Raw genomic sequence first — 24822 nt, forward strand, 5'->3', positions numbered from 1 at the left:
CGCAAGTTCACACCTATGCACCCGCAGCCTGTGGGCTAGGTAACTTGGGTACTTCGGTGCTCACAAGGGTATTGACTATCCTAGGGTCTAGTTTCCGAGTCTCGACTTTCTAGCTATACCAGAAGTGTCCTTAAACTGTTAATTTCTAACTGCTAGTAATTCTATCGACTTTTACGCATTACGCGTGAGTGTTTCCACTCTGCACCTGAATCCCGTGGGCCTCCCACTTCCTAACTGTTGCTAGTGCAGTGTAGCCCCAGCGATTCCCTAGGCCTAGGCCTATCCTATTTCCGTGACAGTGGTCCTTATACCACTTACTTAGTATATGGTTTGCGTAGCCCCTAGGGCCTAACTGTATTACTTACCTGTGTGACTTAATGTATGCTTAAATAAGACTGTGTTGTACTTACCTCTAATCTCATAAAGAGTGCTGAGGGTTTGACTAGAATAAATACACTTTATTTTATATATATATCTGTTGTGGTGTCCTTTCATTTGGTATTCAAGGGATTATATATGGTATCACAGCTGGCTTCACATGCCATTCAGAGTTTAGCCTAAGACTGCTCTTGTCCATGCTACCACTAGGATAGCTGGTCTATAAGGTTGACTTTACAACCAATCACCATAAGGGTTGTTTGGACTGATATAAGGTGTACACTAGAACTAGTGACATCATACATCAGGCCAACTTCTCACATTGGTGAGCAGCGGTTGGGATCTGAGCTTGCTGTTGTAATACCATTGTAATCTTGAGATACTAAATTGAAAGATCACACAGATATTGTCTAGGTACATATACCATAGATTATAATACTTAAGTCCTACTGGACTTAGTGGTTGTAGGTTGAAGGGAGTAACACACCCGGACTACAACTACCAGAGAGGTTTAGTAGAAACAACTAGTGTAGGTAGGTGCACACACCACACCCTCACTAGATCATGTCTCTGGGAAGAGATCAAGAAGATGCTCTCTCAGGAGGGGCAGGTCTGCAGAAGACCCCCTCTAGATATTACCCTAACTTTTCAGGAGATGAGACAATTGTGTACCTCCAGAAAGTTAAAACAGGGTGCAAACCCTACCCTCCTTCAGCTAGTACAACTCCTAGAGGAGTATGATGCTCTTAGAGCCTCACAGGCCAGTACCCTAGGTACAAAGGAGGGTCTACCCACCACAGATGAGTCAGATGGGACTTCAGATGAAGAGGTAGACAGCCAGGGCCAAGTAGGAAGACTTAGCCAGGCTAACCTAAGCTTACATGGGAGTTTGCATGGGGTACCCCCATACAGACCCCCAAGTGGGCTTACACAGAGAAGCAGGAGGGACAGATCCCCTTCAAGGGAATCCATCCACTCCCATGTCTCTAGCATCTCTAATGCTTCCTCTCACAGGGGAATGACTTCCCCTGAGAAAAAGGAGCATGAAGCCAGAATGAGGGAAGCTAATCTGAGGATTCAGAGGGAAGAACTTGCCCTTGCCAAGGAGAAGCTTGCACTGGCTAGAGAGCACAAGTTAAGTGGGTCAGAACCCACTGGTGGCAGCAATATCCCTAAGGATAGAGACAGGCACTATGATAATAGAAACCTGAGCAAGATTGTCCCTCCCTACAAGTGTGGGGATGACATCCACAAATGGATAACTGCTTTGGAGAGAGCTTGCAAAGTACAGCAGGTACCCCAAAGTCAGTGGGCAGCTATCTTGTGGCTCTCCTTCTCTGAGAAAGGTAGAGACAAGCTCCTCACAGTTAGTGATGAGGATGCAGACAATTACACTGTCCTGAAGAGTGCTCTGATTGATGGGTTTGGCCTAACCACTGAACAATACAGGTTGTTGTTCAGGGATACCCAGAAGACACAGACTCAGGTCTGGTCTAACATGGTAGATTGTGCCACTAAGGCGCTGGAAGGCTGGCTAGTGGGAAGTAAGGTTAAGGACTATACAGGATTGTATAATTTGATCATGAGAGAACAAATCCTTAACAACTGTCAAAACCAGCTACTGCATCAACACCTGATTGATTCTGATCTGACTTCTCCCCAAGAATTGGGAAAGAAGGCAGATAGATGGGTCAGGACTAGAGTTAAGCAGAAAAAACAGAACCAGGGCGGTTATCAGAAAAAGGCAGACCAGAAGGGTAATGATCAGAAACAAAAAGACCAGAAGTCTTCACCAGGCCCCCAAAAGGCTCAGGGGGAGGGTGGTCCCAAAAAGGATAAAAAGAAAGATGGCCAAAAGAAACCATGGTGCAACTATTGTAAGTCCAACTCACATTGGTTTAGTGAGTGCACCAAAAAGGATAAGCCCCCAGCCACCATTGCCCCTAAGGCAACTGTACCCCCTAGTCCAGCAGTAAGTGGTGGTTCCCAGCAAAAGGGTGTAGTAGGGTTAACCCTGGGAACTGAGGAGGATTCTGGCCTAGTCAGAATACCTACTCAGGCTGTTCTGATCTGTGATGGGGACTTAGCTTTGTGCTCTACTGTAGGCCCCAGTAACCTGGGCAAGTACAGACAGACTCCTTTTATCAACCAAAGAATGGCTCAGGCCTACAGGGACACTGGGGCTAGTGTCACAATGGTGACACCTGCCTTTGTGGACCCTGGACAGATCATACTAGGTGAGAATTACCTAGTGACCAACGCTAGCAATGCCACTACCTCCCATAGTGTGGCTATTGTTAACTTCTCCTGGGGAGGGGTAACTGGCCTCAAGAAAGTTGTTGTTAGTTCAGACCTTCCTGTAGAGTATTTACTGGGCAATGATCTTGAAACTTCAGTTTGGTCTGAAGTGGAGTATACGACCCATGCAGAAATGCTGGGGATAGATGCACATGTCCTTGCTGTGACCAGGTCACAGGCCAAAAAGTGCACCACTGAACAAGTGCTGGATCCTGAAACTATGGACCAGTCACAACCCAAGAGAAAGAGCAGTAGGGTTAAGGCTGTGCCTTCCCCCCTGCCTCAGGTGGTGGATCAGCCCTCCCAGGAGGATGATTCTGAGAGCCCTGAAGGAACTGTCCTAGAAGAACTTGAACCTGATCAGGTTGAGTTTCTTGGGACAGGGAGACCTTCATGGGCAGATCTGAGGCAGGCTCAATTAGACTGCCCCTCTCTTGAACCCCTCAGACAGCTGGCTGCTGCTGAGGCTGCAGGGAATGCTCAAGGTACCCATAGAGTGTATTGGGACGAAGGGCTACTGTACTCAGAGGCTAGAGACCCCAAGCCTGGTGCATCCAGGAGGTTGGTCATACCACTGAAGTTCAGAGGCTTCCTTCTTACCTTGGCCCATGATATTCCCCTTGCAGGACATTTAGGCCAGAACAAGACTTGGGACAGGCTTGTCCCTCACTTTCACTGGCCCCATATGTCAGAAGATACCAAGGAGTTTTGTCGCTCCTGTGTCACCTGCCAAGCCAGTGGCAAATCAGGTGGCACCACAAAGGCCCCCCTCATACCACTACCTGTGGTGGGGGTTCCCTTTGAAAGAGTGGGCATAGATATTGTAGGACCAATGGACCCACAAACAGCATCTGGGCACAGATTTATACTGGTGATAGTGGACCATGCCACCAGGTATCCAGAAGCTATTCCCCTGAGGACCACAACAGCTCCTGTTGTGGCAAGGGCCCTGCTTGGAGTATTCTCCAGAGTGGGCTTTCCAAAGGAGGTCATTTCTGACAGAGGTGCCAACTTCATGTTAGGATACTTGACTGCAATGTGGAAGGAGTGTGGTGTAAACTACAAGTTCACCACACCCTATCACCCACAGTGCAATGGGCTTGTTGAGAGATTCAACAAGACCCTAAAGGGAATGATAAAAGGATTACCAGACAAGCTTAGGCGAAGATGGAACATCCTTTTACCCTGCCTTCTGTTTGCTTACAGAGAGGTCCCACAAAAGGGGGTTGGCTACAGCCCTTTTGAGCTTTTGTTTGGGCATCCTGTAAGAGGACCCCTATGTTTAGTAAAGGAAGGATGGGAGAGACCTCTCAGACAACCCAAACTTGACATAGTGGATTACGTACTTGGTCTCCGCTCCAGGATGGCAGAGTATATGAAGAAGGCTTCTAAAAACCTTGAGGCAAGCCAAGAACTCCAAAAAGCTTGGCATGACCAAAAGGCTGTGCTGACTGTTTACCAGCCAGGGCAGAAAGTGTGGGTGTTGGAGCCAGTGGCCCCAGCAGCACTCCAAGACAAATGGTCTGGACCCCACACTATTGTTGAGAAAAAGGGAGAAGTCACCTACTTGGTGGACCTTGGGACTCCCAGAAGCCCCCACAGGGTGCTTCATGTCAACAGATTGAAGGCATATGTTGACAGGGCAGACATGTGCTTACTCATGGCTACAGATGAGGGGCAGGAGGAAGAGAGTGACCCTCTCCCAGACCTGTTGACTCAGAACCCTGATGATGGCTCAGTTGATGGTGTGGTCTTTTCTGACAGCCTCACTGTCCATCAGCAACAGGACTGCAGACAGGTTCTGCAATCCTACAGACATATGTTCTCTCTGACCCCAAGTCAGACAAACTGGTGCACCCATGAGGTGGACACTGGTGACAGTCTGCCTGTGAAGAGTAAAATCTACAGGCAACCTGACCATGTCAGGGACTGCATAAACGTTGAGGTACAAAAGATGTTGGAGCTGGGAGTCATTGAACCTTCAGAGAGCCCTTGGGCTAGTCCTGTAGTTCTTGTGCCAAAACCTCACACCCAAGATGGTAAGAGAGAGATGAGGTTTTGCGTGGATTACAGAGGTCTCAATGCTGTCACTAGGACAGATGCCCACCCAATACCTAGGGCAGATGAGCATTGACAGACTGGCAGCTGCTAAGTTTTTGAGCACATTTGACCTGACAGCAGGCTACTGGCAAATCAGACTAGCTGAGAGTGCAAAGGCCAAAACTGCTTTCTCGACCCCAGGAGGACATTATCAATTTGTGGTAATGCCCTTTGGTTTGAAGAATGCACCTGCCACTTTCCAAAAGTTGGTGAATCAAGTCCTTACTGGGTTGGATGATTATTGTGCAGCTTATCTTGATGATATTGCTGTCTTTAGCTCCACCTGGGAGGATCACCTGGTCCACCTGAGGAATGTTTTAGAGACCCTGCAAAAGGCAGGCCTCACTATCAAGGCCACTAAGTGCCAGATAGGGCAGAGCAAGGTTGTATACCTGGGCCACCTAGTTGGTGGGGGTCAGGTTCAACCACTGGAGAGCAAGATCCAGACCATAAAGGACTGGACTCCTCCAACTACCCAGACTCAGGTCAGAGCTTTCTTGGGCCTGACTGGGTACTACAGAAAGTTTGTTAAGAACTATGGGTCCATTGTGACGCCACTTAATGACTTGACCTCCAAGAAAATGCCAAAGAAAGTTCAGTGGACAGTAAGCTGTCAAAAAGCATTTGATGACCTGAAGCAGGCCATGTGCAGTGCACCTATTCTGAAAAGTCCAGACTACTCCAAAGAGTTCATTGTCCAGACAGATGCTTCTGAGTTAGGTGTGGGAGCTGTTCTTTCACAACTGAATGTAGATGGTCAAGACCAGCCCCTTGCTTTTATAAGTAGAAGGCTGACCCCTAGAGAGAAACGTTGGTCAGCTATTGAGAGGGAGGCCTTTGCTGTGGTTTGGGCCCTGAAGAAGCTGAGGCCATACTTGTTTGGCACTCACTTCAAGATTCAGACAGACCATAAGCACCTCTTGTGGCTAAATCAGATGAAGGGTGAAAATCCCAAACTTCTTAGGTGGTCCATTTCCCTACAGGGGATGGACTTTACAGTGGAACATAGACCTGGGACTGACCATGCCAATGCAGATGGGCTCTCCAGATATTTCCACTTAGAACATGAAGACTCAACTGGTCAAGGTTAGTTTAATGTCCCTAAGTTTGGGGGGGGGGTTGTGTAGGAGAGTAGGGTCTGCTTTCTATGTTCACCCCCACTTTTTGCTTTTGCTTTACTGGTTTTCGACTTAGATGTGGCTGTGGGCCTGCTAATCAGACCCACAGCCCTGCTGTTCTCTCTCTAAATTAATACCATGTACTTTAGGTGCATAACCCATTTGGATAGGATCACCTTATTGGCCCCTGTACAGTGTACCTTAGGTACCCAGGGCATAGGTGTACCCTAGGCCTACCAGGGGCTGCAGCATGTATTATGCCACCCCTGGCCTGGCCTTCCATTATGACACAACTGGCTGATCACTCAGCTGGGGCAAGGTCGTGTAATCACCCCTTGTTTAGGTGTAGTATTCCTATACCTAACTTACATATAGACACATGTGTACCTATCAGCCACTCCTATGGCAGGCCTTAACAATCCTGGAGGCAGAGTGCTTGGTAACATGTGAGATGGTGCTCTAGCATGAGCTGAGCCTGTCTGCAGCTTTCGGAACCATGTCCTTATAGCTGTTCTATGATATAGCCTACCATATACTCTTAAAGTACCTTATAATCTTAAACGGTTATGGTAACTATGGTTTGGCTTTATCAAAACATGTCGTGTAAGGTGTCTAACACTTTGGAATAATACCCCCATCCCAATTCTGGGGATGAGGATATTATTCCTCCCTTCTAGAGGGAGAAGACATGTTGTAACCTACTTACCCGGTTAAAGTTAACCAGAGCCCCAGCATCACAAAATGGATGCTGCTGCCACAGACACGAGTCTGACCTCCTGCTGCTGGGAGTGATCCCGGCAAGGGAGGCTTGGACAATAGGTTTCCTGCCACACAAGGTGTCCCGTGCATAGTCCAGTTCAAACCGGTGCTGGGGCTCTCCAGCCCCAGTCCTGGCGCGAAACTGGACAAAGGGAAGGGGGGTGTAACCACCCCCCTCCCAGGTCCCACCCATAAGGCGTGACCTAGCAGGTAACCCAGCCCCCCAGATTTGGATAAGAGTGGTAGCTGGGCCCCAGGAGATTAGATTATCCTGAACCTGCAACTTGAACAGAAACTCTGGACCTTCGACATTCGACGAAAGAAGAAGACTGAAGAATCTCCCTTGTGGCCAAGGAGTGGCTACCCTGTGCAAACAGGCACCATCAAGAGACTACCCTTTGCTTTGCTAAAGTTCTACGAGGGACCGACTGCAGAGCCTGACCAGAGCCTTGACTTCCAGACTTCTCCGACCCTGATCCACATCCACAGCCGAGCTGAGATCCGTGGAGGCGACGAGAGACGTGGGACCGGCTACCTGGGAAAAGTGGCAAGTATCTTCCAGCGCAGCTTCTGAGGCACCCTCGAAGTTGTGCACCGGGGATTGAGAAGCCCCAACCCCAAGCACCATCTGCACCGAAGATCGACGCTGCCAACAGCAAGAGCCTTCGTGGGACAGCTTGCCTCCTGGTCCTGGTCGTCCTCGACGTTCCCTGGTCCGCGTGGCTGCAGCGACAAGCTTCACCTTCACCTGCAATCTTCACGACATCGCCTGGTTCCTTCCTGGTTCCACGTGGTCACTGGCTAGTGACCTTGACTCTGTCCCTTCTGCTTGCAGGTCTCCTCTCTTCTTGATCCCAGCCTTGGGATCCACCGGACACTCTTCACTGACTGCCTGTCAGCAACTTTCCTTCAGGCATCCATAGAAGTCCACGACGAAACCCGACGCAAGATCACACCTATGCACCCGCAGCCTGTGGGCTAGGTAACTTGGGTACTTCGGTGCTCACAAGGGTATTGACTATCCTAGGGTCTAGTTTCCGAGTCTCGACTTTCTAGCTATACCAGAAGTGTCCTTAAACTGTTAATTTCTAACTGCTAGTAATTCTATCGACTTTTACGCATTACGCGTGAGTGTTTCCACTCTGCACCTGAATCCCGTGGGCCTCCCACTTCCTAACTGTTGCTAGTGCAGTGTAGCCCCAGCGATTCCCTAGGCCTAGGCCTATCCTATTTCCGTGACAGTGGTCCTTATACCACTTACTTAGTATATGGTTTGCGTGGCCCCTAGGGCCTAACCGTATTACTTACCTGTGTGGCTTAATGAATGCTTAAAGAAGACTGTGTTGTACTTACCTCTAATCTCATAAAGAGTGCTGAGGGTTTGACTAGAATAAATACACTTTATTTTATATATATATCTGTTGTGGTGTCCTTTCATTTGGTATTCAAGGGATTATATATGGTATCACAGCTGGCTTCACATGCCATTCAGAGTTTAGTCTAAGACTGCTCTTGTCCATGCTACCACTAGGATAGCTGGTCTATAAGGTTGACTTTACAACCAATCATCATAAGGGTTGTTTGGACTGATATAAGGTGTACACTAGAACTAGTGACATCATACATCAGGCCAACTTCTCACACAGACCACCAAAGAAACTATCTTGCAGCGGTATGGTACATTTCCATAGCACATCTACCTCAGTTATTGTACAGTACCAGAGCTGGTTGTTAGTCAAGCAACCTAGACCGTCAAATGGAAACCATTTTACAAGACAAACGTAGTAGGCATGGTGGAACTTGCCAATAAGGCAGGCTTCAAAATATGGTACTCCGTGGTCCTGCTCTTGGCCCATTCTTCATTGTCTCCCCAATGCTCGAACCAGGAGGTAATGACCAGACTTCTTAAGAAGGATATTACACAAATTTGGCATTTGTTTCCTGGGGGCCTCTAGACTCCTGAAAACTACAAAGCAGGGATGGATACTAATCAGGAAATTCATATACTCCCGACTCAGGCATGCCTTTCCAGAATTTCCTCTGGCGTCCTCAAATACACCTCTCTTACACACCTCATTAACTGAGGTCCACCAGTAGATGTGTCTCTAAACATTAAACTATGTTTGGATGTAATTGAAACCGGTGATCTCCCACTGAGACGTTGGAGGGGAACAGATTTGGGACATCCCATAGATGACAAGCACTGTGAATGTTGTTTGCACATAGGGGAGCCTGATTTCGCTCAACAAGTCACAAGTTGCTTCTCTGTAAGTTTCTCAACCATCTGCCTTACTACCCTGCACTAATGCACAAATTTGATGCGTCACAAAGTGAGATATATCACCGATGACCAATGCCCTGAAACTTTCACCTGGCCTAGCAGTATCTGGTTGTTGAAGCCTACTGGTTGGAGGTGAACAATGTACTTAAGGATATTACTGGTAACAAACTAAGTTTGAATCTTATGTTGGTTCCTTTTGGTCTATGTTGCCGGTCCCCAGCGCAGGTTTATACACATACAGTGATAATGTAATTATTGACAAAACAAAGAGTTGCCATGGGCTGACTCAAGGGACAACCACACACTACTAAGGCCTGGTTAAGAGATGGTGTTTGCTGTAACGAATCAGCAGATTGATTTGCGATGCTACAACCAGTATGCAACAGGTCAAAGGATATATGGGGCCCTCTCTGGAAAGAAGAGGTAAGACAGACCCATAAAGGTGATACAAGCAAGACTGGGGCTCAGAAAGAAGACAGGCAGGCCACTGAAAATAACTTGGAAGAGCAAGGGATGAGGGCAGTGGCAGGTGATATCAATTTAAAATTGCAATTTGGGGATGGGGCAATAGGGCTTTAATTGGATATGGTACAAATTATATAGCTGTTATTCCCATGACTCATTGATACGGGGTGGAAGCAGTGCTTTGCTTTGAAAGCTCGTGAATCTGAAAGTGATGTGGACAATGATACGATTAAAATGCAATGAACTGCTTGATAGCCTTGGTATATTAACCGTTTTGAAATAAAAAAGGGAAATAAAGGGTTTTTTTTTTAAATATTGTCTTGGCGTTTCTTTCACCTTATGTATCACTCCACCTCCCTTGGATTGCTTGCACTGCAGGACATGAGGTACTATTTCACATTTCAAAGGTTCACTGAATCATCCATCACACATTAAATTCTTTACCTCAAAGTTACTCTCTACAATTCATTTTTGGTTTGCTTTTTCACTGCAGCTGACAGCCCCAGTAAATCACATGCAGCAATGGTACAAACTTCCTTTGCATACACAAATACATATACATAAACAAAGCACAGGCAATAGCAGCGAAGGCTAACCACACACACAGCACAAACAGCACAGGGAGCTTCCATCCCACTACTATAATACTGTAAAAGTCAAGGGAATTGTAGCAGCCAGCAACCGTAGGTGGGTCACGGTCTGTGCATCAAGCTAAACATCGTAGAGGGCAGTCCAAGGTGCTTCCACAGCACCTCAACGTGTGTGGACCTTTGAGAAGGCTTGTGTGGCCACAGACACTTTCCAATTCTGATGCACCTGGAGTTTTTACTTTAGCAAGGTCTGTGCCTGCTTTGCTATTCACCTGCACAGAGCTCGTCAGGGTTGGTGCTATATAATAGTCATTGTAGGCAAGTGGTTAGCGGTGCTACCACAAATAGCGGAAAGCTTGTCATTTTGCCACCAGAGGTAGCAAAAAAAGTTCTAGTTGGTAGTGGAAAGTGGATGACCGAACAATAAAATCCTTGTCTTTCTCTCTAGGGTGAACCAGCATTGGCAACGTAAAATGGTCTGGCTTTAAAGCGCATGTATGAAAAAAACATTTTTGCAAACCTGCGTTTGAGTAGGTTAGCATGGTTAAGCTAAATATCCTGGCTTTGCCAATGCTGGTAAATCAGCTTCAAATCTACACCTCTGCACAGACGTCGCAGTAGAACATGGTTAAAAGAAAAACTGTTAAAGACATTTAGAGCTGCAAGGTTGCGGGACAAACCAGGTTTAGCATGGACAATCTGATGATGGAAGAACCCAGAATTTGCTTTATTGTCAGTAATAGGACTGCACATAGTGATTTACATGCTGCAGTCGTGTCCTGAATTCCAGCATGTGAAAGTCTGAGGTCGTTTCTTAAGGGTGAGAAGAGCTTAGGTGTAAGACACAGAGTGAAAATATCCATGGCCCATCTTCCACAGACCCACATTTAGTAGACGCAATTACTCCCTCTTCAATCACCACACTAATTCTAATCCTTGCTTACCCGTAAACCGTTTACATTTCGTGCAGTTAGGAGAGAAAAGAAAGGATTCCGTGGGAGGCGACACAGGGAGGATTTGGAGGGTAAAATGCCGCCTGGCCCGATTACAGACCTCAAGGGCAGACGTTGCACTCGACGGCAGAGAAACTGCAGGGGTTTGCACAAGAGGACACGCAGAGAGCTTGTCAGAGCACATCACCAAACAGCAATACAAACATTGGCCTCACTGCCGTGAAAGCGGCACGGCCGCGCGCCCGTGAAAGTAATCGCGCTAGAAGCAGCAGCTGTTTTTAAGCACACTCGTGCTTGTGGCACCATCCGCATTGCGGGAGCGAACAACAGCTAATTAGCATGCGCGCTGCTGCTCGCACTAGCAAGGTGGATGCGGCCACAAGCACGAGTATGTGCTTCCAAAAAACAGCAGAGCAACGGCTAATGGTCCTCCTATGCAGCGCATGCGCGCTGCGAAGGCGAGACCTAAATAATAGAATGAAACAAAAGCAGCCTTTTAAAAAGCATCATAACAAAACATATCTGACAAAGTGATGGAACATACCATAGTACGGTTCAAATAACTCGCTTGACGCAGAATAGAAATCCTCCAGTTTGAAATCATTTGGCCCTTTCAGGGTCATTCCAAACCCCTTGGCATGCCACTTCTTCCTCCACAACACATATTCAGAGAACCCACCAGGCCCCGCACAGACATCAGCAAAATACAGCAGCTCTGGATCGCGATCTTTCAGGAGAGGCCACTAATGTATAATAGGAGATAGAAACACAACAGAGGTTAAGTAAAAAACAAGAACAAATGTTCTCCTCACCATCTAATGGCTAAACACACTATTAACAAAATATAAGAAAGTGAGCAACTATGTTTCCAATGGCTTTTCATCACAACTACTAAAAGACAGCATCCTGGACAACTTAAAGGTAAAATGACAGCAAAACAACCATAACGATGGGGAAAAGATACTATGAACAGCAACTGTAGATATTGATGTAACAGGTCAAAAAAGGTTACTTTTCAGTGACAACTGATCTCCAGTATGGGTGACATCCTAGCATTTTAGCATACATATACAATATAATATAATATCCAAATGAGTTACAGGGGTTCTTAACTCTCAGATTTAAGTCACTTTTCTGTATCAAATGATTGCCTTTTAGTGCAATCCCTTCACACTGTTAAGTGTGTAAATGTCACAGCACCAGGAGGACAGCTTAGTTTCATTTAGACAGCCAGCAATATGATGCACTGGCATATTAAATAGAGCTTTCAACTGGTCACCATACTGATAAAGGTCAAAAGTGCTAAAACATTTTGCTTAATGAACAAGTTACTTACCTTCGGTAACAATATATCTGTAAGAAACATTAGTTAGATAGATTCCTTACCTTAGCATATCACCAAGCGTCAGGCTGGATCCAGAAAGATTTTTCGTCAGCAATACCCTTGCGCTTCGCTAGGCGTCGTCTGCGGCTCCGCGTCCAGCGGCGTGATCGCCAGGATGACGTCGTCGGAGTACTAAGACGCCGCCCTCGCACGCTGACGTCAGTTCTTGTACACAGCTTTCCGCGCCAGGAACGCAGAGCCATGCAAGGAACCGACTCTGGTGCCAAGAATCTAGGTCCCTGAAAGGGATGACCATAACCCTAGATGTCAGTTCGTAGAGCGGGGAGGATGGGTGGGGCGGTAAGGAATCTAACTAACTAATGTTTCTTACAGATTGAATATGCTACTTACCAGTATGCATCTGTTCTTGGCATGTAGGGCTGCTGACATTAATATCTGTGCATAGATCGCCGCCTAGTGTTGGGTCCGGATGTTTGCACGTTGTTGTCCTGGAAGAGTCTTCGAAGTATCCTGGGATAGGTGACTCCTCCCCTGGACTACAGTGCGCATGGGCATCCTCTCCATCCTCAGATTGTTTTTCGCCATTGTGGCAGTGATGGAGTAGATACAGAAAGTGATGACCATGCTTACAGTAATTCTGAGAGCTGCAGCTGTTACAGGCGCCGGGGAGGAGGGAGGGCGATATGAATGTCAGCAGCCCTACATGCCAAGAACAGATGCATACTGGTAAGTAGCATATTCAGTTCGAGGCATGTGGGCTGCTGAATTCATATCTGTGCATAGAATACATAGCAGTACCTCCTATTAGCGGCGGCTACCAGTGCCAGCTGCAGCGGTCTGAAAAAGAGTTTTGAGAACAGCCTGTCCTACAGCTGCCTGCTGTTTTGATTGCACATCTACACAATAGTGTTTGGTAAATGTGTGTGTAGTGGACCAGGTGGCTGCTCTACATATATCATGCAAAGGGATATTTCCTAGGAAAGCCATGGAGGCCCCTAACTTACGTGTTGAGTGGGCTCGTGGGGGATTCGTTAATGTGCGTTTAGCCTTTTGATAGCAAATTTGAATACATTTAACGATCCATCTGGCTACACCCGCTTTGGAGATAGCGTTACCTTTGTGGTGTGGGGCAAAGGCAACGAAAAGTTGTTTTGTCTTCCTAAAGATCTTAGTCCTGTCGATATAGTACATGAGGGCTCTCTTCACATCTAGTGTATGGAGTGCTCTTTCTGCGACAGTTTGTGTGTTTTGAAAGAAAACAGGCAGTTCAATAGTTTGATTCATGTGGAACTGCGATATCACCTTGGGCATGAATTTGGGGTTGGTACGTAGTACGACCCTGTTGGCGTGAACCTGTATAAACGGCTCTCGAACGGTTAGTGCCTGGAGATCAATAACTCTTCGTAAAGAAGTGATCGCTACTAGGAAAGCTACTTTCCAGGTAAGGAATTGAATCTCGCATGAGTGTAGAGGTTCAAAGGGTGGACCCATCAGGCGTGTGAGGACCAAGTTGAGGTTCCACATTGGAGCCGGTGGGTGGCTTGGAGGAATTACTCGTTTGAGTCCTTCCAAGAATGCTTTGATGGCAGGCACTTTGAATAAAGAGAGGTGCTGCCTGTTCTGGAGATAGGCTGATATTGCGGTCAAATGGAAACGTATAGAGGTGTACGCCAGATTGCATCGGTATAGGTGTAAGAGGTAACAAATTATGTTTTGGATGGATGCGTCTAGCGGGTTAATGTGATTATTATTGCAATAAATGACGAACCTTTTCCATTTGGCTGCATAGCAAGCTCTGGTAGTGGGTCTTCTAGCTTCCTTAATGATGTCCATACAGTCAGGTGGCAGGTTTAGGTAGCCAAACTCTAGGACTTCAGGAGCCAGATCGCCAGGTTCAGCTGTTGCGGATCTGGGTGCTGAATCTCTCCATGGTTCTGCGTCAAATGCGCGGGTTTGATCTGCAGCCTTTGATGCGGCACCACGGAAAGTTCGAGAAAAGTGGTGTACCATGGCTGGCGTGCCCACGTTGGAGCAACCAGGATGAGTGTCAGGGAGTGTTGTCTGAGTTTGCGAGCCACCAGCGGTATCAACGGCGCTGGGGGAAAAGCGTACGCAAATCTGCCGGACAAGTTCATCCATATCGCATTGCCCTGCGATTGTGGATGTGGGAACGTGGCGGCAAAGCTTTGGCATTTTGCGTTTTCGCTTGTGGCGAATAGGTCTATCTCTGGATGACCCCATTGCTGGAAGTACGGTTGGAGTACTGATGGGTGTAACTCCCACTCGTGCATCTGGTGGCTGTGTCTGCTGAGCAGATCCGCCATCTGGTTGTCCTTGCCGGGGAGGTGTTCCGCCATGAGGAACATGTTCCTTTGAATGGCCCACTTCCACATGCTCTGAGCCAGATGAGACAACTGTGGAGAGTGTGTTCCTCCCTGCTTCTGTATGTAGTACATGGCGGTCATGTTGTCCGTCCGGATCAACACGACTTTGTTGCACAAGTGTACTGTGAATGCTTTCATAGCCAGGAAGATTGCCATCAGTTCCAGAAGGTTGATGTGCATCTTCTTTTGTTGTGTTGTCCATAGTCCCTGCACTGTGTAGTTGAGTACATGAGCTCCCCATCCCTGGAGAGACGCGTCCGCTGTCAGTATTATTTGTGGAACAGGCTCTTGGAACGGTCGGCCCTTGCAAAGGTTTTGTGGATTCCACCAATGCAGAGAGTTGTATGCCCGACCGCTCACCAACACTAGGTCTTTCAACTGTCCTTGAGCCTGATTCCACTGACGTGCTAAGCACTCCTGAAGCGGGCGCATATGTAGTCTCGCGTGTGGGACTATGAAAATGCAGGAGGCCATCATGCCTATCAACTGCATGAACACTCGCGCGGGAAGGGAGTGTCGTGGTTTAAACTTGGAAATCAGCATTTGCATGCTGTTGATTCTCACTAAATTTGGCTGAGCTGTGGCCGCCAGAGTGTCTATAGTCGCACCTAGGTACTGTTGTACGTGTGCGGGTTGGAGATGGGATTTTGGGTAATTTAGTGAGAACCCCAGACTGTGAAGGAGGTGAATGGTGCGGGACATGTGGCTGGCACATTGCTGGGCTGACCTTGCTTGAACAAGCCAGTCGTCCAGGTAAGGGTAGACGTGTATGTGCTGTCTCCGTAGATGGGCAGCCACAGTAGCTAGGCACTTTGTGAAAACTCTGGGTGCTGTTGTCACGCCGATGGGGAGGACTTTGAATTGGTAGTGCTGCCCCTGAACAGTGAACCTGAGGTATTTTTTGTGTGAGGGGTGAATGGGTATGTGGAAATACGCATCTTTGAGGTCCAGTGTGGCCAGGAAGTCTCCCTGCTTGAGCAGCGGGAGGACTTGCTGTAAAGTGAGCATGTGAAAATGCTCGGAGAGATTGTAGCGGTTCAGGGGTCTCAGGTCTAGTATAGGTCTGAGTGACCCGTCCTTTTTCGGTATTAAAAAGTACAGGGAGTACACCCCCGTACCTTGCTCGTGGATGGGTACGACCTCTATTGCGCCTTTTAGTAGCATACTTAGCACTTCCTGCTGTAAGAGCGTTAAGTGCTCTGAGGACATAGGACGGTGTTTTGGAGGTATTGTGGGTGGAGTGGAGGTTAATTCTAGGCAGTAACCGTGTTTGACAATATCTTTGACCCACCTGTCCGTGGTGATGGAGTTCCACGTGGACAGGAACCTTTGTAGCCTTCCCCCGACAGGTGTTATGTGGTCGGGAGGAAGGGAGAGGGCGTCACTGTTTGTTCTTGGGGGAGGACCTGGTGTTGCCGTATCCGCGTCCTCTGCCCTTTGTGCTTGAGCCACGATAACCACCCCGGGTGTTTTTATCGTAGGAACTTTGTGTGTTTCCCTTGTTGTAGGTTTGCTGTGACCCCTGTCCTCTACCTGCTCCTCTATTTCCGGGGCGATGAAAGGAGCCGCTCCGAAAGGACTGCGTTTGGAGAGCCCCCATGGACTTTGCAGTGTCTGTGTCCTTTTTTATTTTCTCTAGGGTGGTGTCAACCTCTGGCCCGAATAAGTAGTCGGGGTTGACAGGCTGGTTGAGGATGTTATTTTGTACCTCAGGTTTGAATCCGGAGATTCGTAACCAGGCGTGTCGTGGCAACATGACGCTAGTGTTTATGGCTCTGGCAGCTGTATCCGCGGCATCCAGTGCACACTTAATGGATGCGTTTGTGAGGAGTTGTCCCTCCCTGATGAGGATCTCTGCACCCTCTTTGAATTGGTCAGGGAGATGTTGGAGTAATTGTTCTAATGTGTCGTAGTGTGCTCGATCGTAGCGAGTGAGGAGCGCCTGAGTATTGGCAATGCGCCATATGTTAGCTGCCTGGGCCGCAACCCGTTTGCCGGAGGTCTCTAGCACCTTGGACTCTTTGTCCGGGGGAGGAGCATCACCTGTTGTTTGCGAGTGTGCCCGTTTGCGAGCATTCGCAACTACTATGGAATCCAGAGGTAACTGGCCTCTAATGTAGGTAGGGTCCCCAGGCGCCGACCTGTATTTTTTGTCGATCCTGGGGTTTATTACTCTTGCCCTGGTGGGTTCCTTGAAGATGTCCTTTGCTGATTTGAGGACACCCTTCAACATGGGTAGAGTTTTTATATTCCTTTCTGAGGATGCGAAAGTATCCATGAGAAAGTCGTCCTCAACGGTGTCAAAGTGGAGTTGCACACCATGATTGGCCGCAGCACGTTCAATGAGGGCGTTGAATGCGGCAGTGTCCTCTGTGGGAGACGTTTTTGCTCCATAGAGTTGCGGGTCCTGTGTATCCATAGGTGCACCCGAGTCTACAGGGTCATCTCAAGCTTGGTCAGGGTCCTGTTGGCCTTCAGGGTCCACCTCTCCGGGGTAGGGGACGTGGTCACCTATGTAGTCCTCCAAAACGTCTGTTTCGGAGTGTGTGTGTGAGAAGGACTGTGGATCTTGGTAAGAGGAATGGAGAGGTTCGTAAAGAACTGGTTCCGAAGCCACTGGCAGCTTTTTCTTTAGCGGGATCCGGTAGGAGTCCAAAGCTGGCTCGGAAGTTATTCTCCTCTTGTGGAGCATCATCCTGCCGGTGTCGGCGTCGATGATGTGTGATGGTGACGTCTCTGCAGGAGAGCGTTCGGCAGGCGTGATCGTGGTGTGGGTGACCCGTGTTCTGATTTGGAACAGTTTCGGGGCCGTGGATGGCGGCAGGCCAAAAGTGATGTTGGCTGGTGCCGAAGAGGCTGTTGGAGCTTTTATTGGCTCGGAGCCTGACGTGTCCTGGAGGACTGCTTTGTGTTTGACGCATTGCGCAGCAACTGGCCGCACCTGGAGCACCATCGAACAAAGATACTATCGATACCGATCGTGAACTGTACCGACGCGAACTAAAGGCCTTTTGGCCTGGAAAAACTTTTTCCTAACTTGAGTCAAGATAAGCACATCCGAACCCAATGGCGGAAAAAAACAATCTGAGGATGGAGAGGATGCCCATGCGCACTGTAGTCCAGGGGAGGAGTCACCTATCCCAGGATACTTCGAAGACTCTTCCAGGACAACAACGTGCAAACATCCGGACCCAACACTAGGCGGCGATCTATGCACAGATATGAATTCAGCAGCCCACATGCCTCGAACATATCGTTACCGAAGGTAAGTAACTTGTTCATCTGAAAGAAACACGTTAGTTAGATTCCTTACCCCAGCAATACCAACCCCGGTGATGGGTCTGCGAACCAAGATCACACCAGGAGGTCCTGGAGAATGGAACGGCCAAAGAAGCCGATTCTCTGGACTTGGCTGTCCAGGCAGTAATGCTTAGCAAACATGTGCAGCGAGGCCCACGTCGCCGCCTGACAAATGTCCTGCAGAGGCACTCCCCGTCCCAGGGCAGTAGTAGCCGCTGTGGCCCGAGTGGAATGGGTCCTCAGCCCCAGAGGAGGTTCCTTCTTAGCCAAGGAATAACAGGCCTTAATGCACAAAACAACCCACCGAGAGATGGTTCGCTTGTGCACTGCCCGTCCCTTCTTAGCGCCCACGTAGCCAACAAAGAGTTGGTCGTCCACCCGGAACTGTTTTGTGCAGTCCAGATAGAAGGACAGCGCTCGTTTTGGGTCCAGACGGTGGAGCCTCTCTTTCGAGTGATGCGGAAAGAAGGTGGGCAATGTAACAGACTGGCCGATGTGAAAGGCAGTTACCATCTTAGGGAGAAAGGAAGGACGAGTCCTGAGAACAACCTTGTCTGGATGGACAGAGAGGAAAGTAGGCTTAGAAGAAAGAGCCTGGAGTTCACTCACCCGTCGGGCAGAGGTGATGGCAACCAGGAAGGCAGTCTTAAGAGTCAGAAGACGAAGAGGACAATTATGCAGTGGCTTAAAAGGAGCGCACATCAGATAGGTTAACACCAGGTTCAAGTCCCACTGAGGCATTCCGAAAGGGACAGGAGGAAACATATGAGTAATGCCTTTAAAGAATCGACCAACAACAGGGGTCTTGAAAAGAGAAGGCTAATCAGGAAGCCGTAAGAAAGCAGAAACAGCTGAAAGATATCCCTTGAGGGTGCCCAAAGCAGAGCCCTGCTGGGCCAGGGAAAGAAGAGGGAGGAGAACTTCTGAAAGAGGGGCGGAAAGGGGATCCCCAGCCTTGCTGTGCACCATGCCACAAATTTATTCCACTTGCAGGCGTATACCGTTTTAGTGGAGGGACACCTGGCTGCCAGAATGACATCACAGACTTCAGGAGGCAAGTCAAATGGCATCAACTGTCGCCGCTCAATCTCCACGCATGTAGGTGGAGGCTGGACAGGTTCAGGTGGAGGACAGTCCCCTGCTGCTGCGACAGAAGGTCCTCCTGAAGAGGCAGTCGAATCGGGGGATTGATGGATAGACTGAGTAGCTCGGGATACCAGTATCTTCGTGCCCAATCCGGAGCCACAAGGATGACTTGGGCCCGGTCGCGCCTGATCTTCTTCAGCACTCTGGGCAGAAGTGGTATAGGCGGAAAGGCGTACAACAGACCGCAACTCCACTCGCGACGAAAAGCGTCTCCGAGCGAGTGCCGCCTTGGAAATTCCATTGCGCAGAACTGATGACATTGCGCGTTCTCTTCGGTGGCGAATAGATCTAACCAAGGCTCTCCCCACTATCGAAAGAGGCCTTGCGCCACGTCCGAGTTCAGACGCCATTCGTGATCCATCATGCACCGGCGGCTGAGTTCGTCCGCCCTGGGTGATGCCCTGATGTTTCAGCCATATCCAGAGGCGCAGAGCCTCCTGACAAAGGGTCCACGACCCCACCCCACCCTGTTTGTTGCAATACCACATGGCGGTGGTGTTGTCCGTGAACACCTGCACTGCACTTCCCCGAACAGAGGGAAGGAATGCCTTCAGTGCAAGCCGGATCGCCCGCAGCTCCAATAGGTTGATATGGAGCCGGGACTCCGCCGGAGACAAGAGGCCTCTGATCTCCGCCTCTCCCATGTGGCCCCCCCATCCGAGGAGGGACACATCCGTCACCACTACGTGCTCCGGTTGGGGTAGGGAGAGGGATCTGTCACTGAACCAATCGCAGTCCGTGAGCCACCACTGCAACTGCCTTGCAGGGCCCTCCGAGATCAGGACGTGGTCGGACAGGTTGCCCCGATGTTGAGCCCACTGGAACTTCAGGTCCCACTGCAGAGCCCGCATCCGTCACCTGGCGTAATGTACCAGCAGGATGCTGGAGGCCATCAGACCCAGCAGCCGCAGGACCAACCTGACCGAAACTCTGGATAACGGCTGAAAGATCGGAATCAGAGCCTGAATATCCCGAATCTGCTGTTCCGGAGGATAGACCCGAAACTGCACAGAGTCCAGAACCGCTTCTGGGAGGGACTCAGATGCGACTTCGGCACGTTGATGGAGAACCCCAGCAAATGCAGGAGGTCGGCCGTAGTCTGGAGGTGGGAGACGACTGCCTGGGGCGAGCCCACCTTCAACAACCAGTCGTCGAGATAGGGGAAGACTGGTACTCCTAATCTGCGCAGATGAGCTGCGACCACCGCCATCACTTTCGTGAACACCCGAGGGGCACTGGTGAGGCCGAAGGGGAGCACGGTAAACTGAAAGTGCTCGTGGTCTACTGTGAACCGCAGGTAACGCCGGTGGGCCGGCAGGACGGGGATGTGGAAATATGCGTCCTGCAAGTCCAACGCTACCATCCAGTCTCCGGGGTCTAGGGCAGCCAGAACCTGAGCTAAGGTGAGCATCTTGAACTTCTCCTTCCGGAGGAAGGTGTTGACGCTCCTGAAGTCCAAGATAGGGCGTAGGCCCCCTTTGCCTTTCTTGGGAACCAGAAAGTAGTGGGAATAACAACCCCAACCTACTTCTGGGCCAGGAACGCGCTCGATGGCCCCCTTGGCCAAGAGGGCCGTAACTTCCTCCTGCAGAAGTTGCAAGCGATCCCCCGACATGCGGTGGTACTGCGGTGACATGGCTGGAGGGGTCACCTCGAAGGGGAGAGAGTAGCCCCTTCGGACGATTTACAGCACCCATCTGTCCGACGTGATGGTATGCCAGTGGAGCAGGTGATGGTGAACCCTGCCTCACACTGGCGTGGAATGGGCCTGAAAGGTCGGACTAGGAAGGCTTTGAGGCAGATGCTGCTGTGGCAGATGTGGGCTGACCGGCTCTGTCCCCCTGCTCCGCCTCGGTGGAATCCACGTCCGCGACCGCGTTGAGGCTGGTTCTGCAGCCTGTGGCTAGATGGACGTGTGGGGGCGCCCCTTCCTTGGCCACGAAAGGGGCGAAAAGCGGAAGTTTGCGGGCTCGGGCCGAGAGGCCCAAGGACTTGGCCGTAGCCCTGGAGTCCTTAAAGCGCTCCAGCGCACTATCCGCTTTGTCGCCAAAAAGGCGACGGCCATCGAAGGGCATGTCCATGAGGGTGCTCTGGACATCCCCGGAGAAATTCGTGGATCTAAGCCAGGCGTGGCGACGAATCGCCACCGTCGTCGCAATCGCCCTACCCAGCGAGTCCGTGGTGTCAAGCCCACATCGAATCGAGTACCGTGCTGCATCCCGCCCCTCAGCGAGAGCCTGGGCGAGCCGTGTCCCGGCCTCCTCCGGACACTGGGGCAGCACGTCCGCCACCGTATCCCACAAGGAGTGGGTGTAACGGTCCAAAAGGCACGCGGTGTTGATAGACCGCAACCCCAAACTAAGGGAGGAAAACAGCTTCTTCCCAAACTGTTCCAACCTTTTGGATACCCGATCCGGAGGAGCGGTCTGGGACGTACAGGCCTGGATAACCAAGCTCTCAGGGGTGGGGTGCACCGACAGAAAGCTGGGGTCACCCGGTGCAGGGCGGTGGCGCCGGGCCACGTTCCGGTCCACAGGACTGACTTTGGAGGGCTTGGACCAGGTGCCCATCAGAACGTCAGTCAGTGCTTCACTGAACTGCAGTAGAGGCTCCGAAGAGCTTACTGGCGGTTGAAACACTTCAGTGAGGAGGTTAGTCCTCACGGCCACTGCAGGGAGCTCCAGATGAAGGGCTTCGGCAGCCCTGCGCAGCACCACAGAATAGGTAGCACCCTCCTCTGTAGCCACGGAGGGAGGAGAGATGAAGCCAGTGTCAGGGGAGGTGTCGAGACCACTGGCATACCCCAGCTCTTCTGCCCAGTCCTGATCAAACTGGCACTGCTGTGCCAGAGGGTCCTCAGACCGGGCGGAGCCAGGCGGTAGATGAATTGCTCATCCATCGGTGCCGGAGACGGTGCCAGGCGGCGCCTCTCTGACGCCGGACCCGGACTGAACCTGGGGACCACGTCGTCCGAAGACGGCGCAGGTGTTCGGCACCATAGGGGTCGGCGCCGGCGGAGGGGTCGTAAGGTCAACCGGCTTCGACCGGGATCCAGGCCTGGATCCCACGGGGGCCTGCGGCGTCGGGACCGAAGTCGACGACGGCGCCGTGCCGGAGCCGCCGGCTCGCAAGGCCTCCCAGTCGGACCTGCGGGGCCCGAAGGCGCGCCAGCAGGCCTCAACGGCGGAGCGAGACTCCTCATGGCCACGAGGAATTCCCGGATCTCGCCCAGAGTCGCATTAGGCCCAGGGACCGGAGGGTATGGGGCCGGATGCGACTCCTGCGGCTCCAACGGAGCCGCGCCAGTGGTGCCACCCGAACCCTCAGCCGAGTCGCGCGACTGGCGAGGGGAGTCAGAAGAGCGATGTCGCTTCTTCGACGACTTCTTACTGTGCCTCAACTTACCTGAATGCGAGAACTTCGAACCCGATGAGTGGTGATGGCTGTGGCTCCGCGACCGGTCCCTCGACCTCCTCCTCAACCGGGACCTTGATCGGCGTGGAGCCGACTGCCGGATCTCGAGGAGCTTGCGGGACCGCTCCCGCCTTCGAGGTCAAGGCCCGGCAGTCGGGGCACGACTCGGCATCATGGTGGGCCCCAAGGCAGTAGAGGCACCGACGGTGGTGATCTGTAACCGACATCAGTCGGTGACAGGCTTTGCACGGCTTGAAACCGGGCATCCCTACCGCCACCAGGAGTCGAGGTCAACTCGAAAGAGGAACCAAAAAAGTTCAAAAAGTTTAGTCAAAAAGTGTCTAAAGGGTATGCTCATCCCGGATATGCGCTTACTGGCGCGGAAAAAAGAAGAACTGACGTCAGCGCTCGAGGGCGGCGTCTAAATACTCCGACGACATCATCCTGACGATCACGACGCCGGCGACGGACGCGGAGCCGCAGACGACGCCTAGCGACGCCCAAGGGTATTGCAGACGAAAAATCTTTGCGGATCCAGCCTGACGCCTGGGGATATTCTAAGGTAAGGAATCTAACTAACGTGTTTCTTTCAGATAAACAATTCTAAACTGAAGGATTGAAAAGCATTTAACAAAGATATCTAGGTGTTGAGGAGCTTAGCGCGTGATCAAGATGGCCGCGTGAGCCTAGAGCTCCCGAGACCCTCGCTCCCTCCGGCATCTATCCTGTCTATTATCCTGTACTTGATGCCCGGACTATTGGAGGGGAGCTGCTGCTGAGTCGGGAGCTGCTGTCCGGGTCAAAATCGCCCACCGGAGACCGAAGTTCTACCGCCTGGAAGTTTGGGGCCTACTCCCCGTACGGTGCCCGGGACTCGCGTTGGCACAGTGCCCGTGCCCTAATTGAACAACAGCGGCCTGGTTGGGGAAGAGGCGGCGGAGGGGAGGTGATTTCACTTTCACTTTCGCCTTCCAGTCTCCAGGGCGCCCGGGACGGGGCGGGCGCGGCACCAGCCACTGGTTGCATGCCCATCTACCCAGTACGGGCCAGGAGATTGTCACTACGGCAGACTGCGATGTCGACCAGATCGGACGCCGACAAACAGAAGCCCAAGAACACCAGGCGGGGCACCTACACCCAGACTAATAACATGGACCGCTATGCCCATCAGAGGGGGTCCCCGGGCGGATCAGGCCCGACGTCGGAAGCCTCGAAGGATGCGGCATCCCCCTCCACAGAATTAACTTTACAGGACATCATGGGGGCCATCGAAGGGATGAAGTCCTCGATTGGGCAGCAATTCGAGACCCTGGCACAAAAAGTAGATGCCATATCGATTGATGTCAATCTGGTTCGGGCTGACCTCGGCAAAACTAATGAGCGGGTTCAGTCTTTGGACCTCAAGACTGCCGGCCTCCTGGGCGATGTCTCCGGCCTCCAGCAGGAAGTCCGTACCCTCCGGACAGCAAATGACCACTTTGCCCGCCGGCTGGAAGACTTCGAAGGCCGTGCAAGGCGCAACAACGTGCGCATCATTGGGGTCCCGGAAAATTCGGAGGAGCAGTCGGTGGACCTGTTCGTGGAGGACCTGGTGGCGAACCATCTGGCACCCAAAGGCCTTAGCAAGTTCTTTACCGTCGAACGGGCCCATAGAGTTCCGGGCGGGAGGCCCAAGGTGGGGGCTCCACCAAGGCCGATTGTCGCCCGGATCTTTAATTTCAGGGATCGAGATGCCATACTACAAGCGTCGCGGATGGCTGGCCCGCTGCCATTCCAGAACACTACTGTTAGCTTCTATCCGGACTTCACCCAGATGGTGCAAAAACAGCGGCAAGGCTTCATGGCGGTCAAGAGAAGGCTGCGTGAGATGGGACTAAAATACGCCATGCTTTTTCCGGCGAGGCTGCGGGTGGTGTTCGAAGAGCGAACTTTCTTTTTTGAGGCTCCCGACATGGTCGGAGACTGGCTGGACACTCTGCCCCAAGGGCGGCCTGGCGTGGAACGCTCGGGTGGCGCAGATGGTGCTGGTGACGAACATTGAACCTGGACTTAAATACCGTGACTCCGGTTCCTCCGGGAGGTTGATGGACCGGGGGGTGGCGGGGGCAGTAGGGGAGCTTTTTCCTCCTCTGGGGTTCTTTCCGTAGACTAGTTTATAAGGGGCGACAGGCACACTGCAAGTTGGGGGGCACTTTAGAGCTTACGCAGGGGTGCAGGGTGGGGGGTGGCTGGGGTTTGTTGTTGGGGTTGTTGTTGTTTTTCGTTTTGCAAGGCGTTGGGATGCAAGCTCC

The 24822-nt window shown here is 51.0% G+C and overlaps 1 protein-coding gene across 3 annotated transcripts in view; it reads right to left on the reverse strand.

The window, feature by feature from the left end:
* LOC146813789 (cap-specific mRNA (nucleoside-2'-O-)-methyltransferase 1-like) overlaps positions 1 to 24822 on the reverse strand; it is a 944292-nt gene that overhangs the window by 679771 nt on the left and 239699 nt on the right. For all 3 annotated transcript variants that reach the window (XM_085610252.1, XM_085610251.1, XM_085610253.1), the window contains one exon: positions 11487 to 11685. In XM_085610252.1, the coding sequence (XP_085466378.1) occupies positions 11487 to 11685 (199 nt within the window). The remainder of the gene's footprint in view (positions 1 to 11486; positions 11686 to 24822) is intronic.

Source organism: Triturus cristatus, chromosome 6, assembly GCF_964204655.1.
Source record: "Triturus cristatus chromosome 6, aTriCri1.1, whole genome shotgun sequence".
In the NCBI taxonomy this organism is placed as follows: domain Eukaryota; kingdom Metazoa; phylum Chordata; class Amphibia; order Caudata; family Salamandridae; genus Triturus; species Triturus cristatus.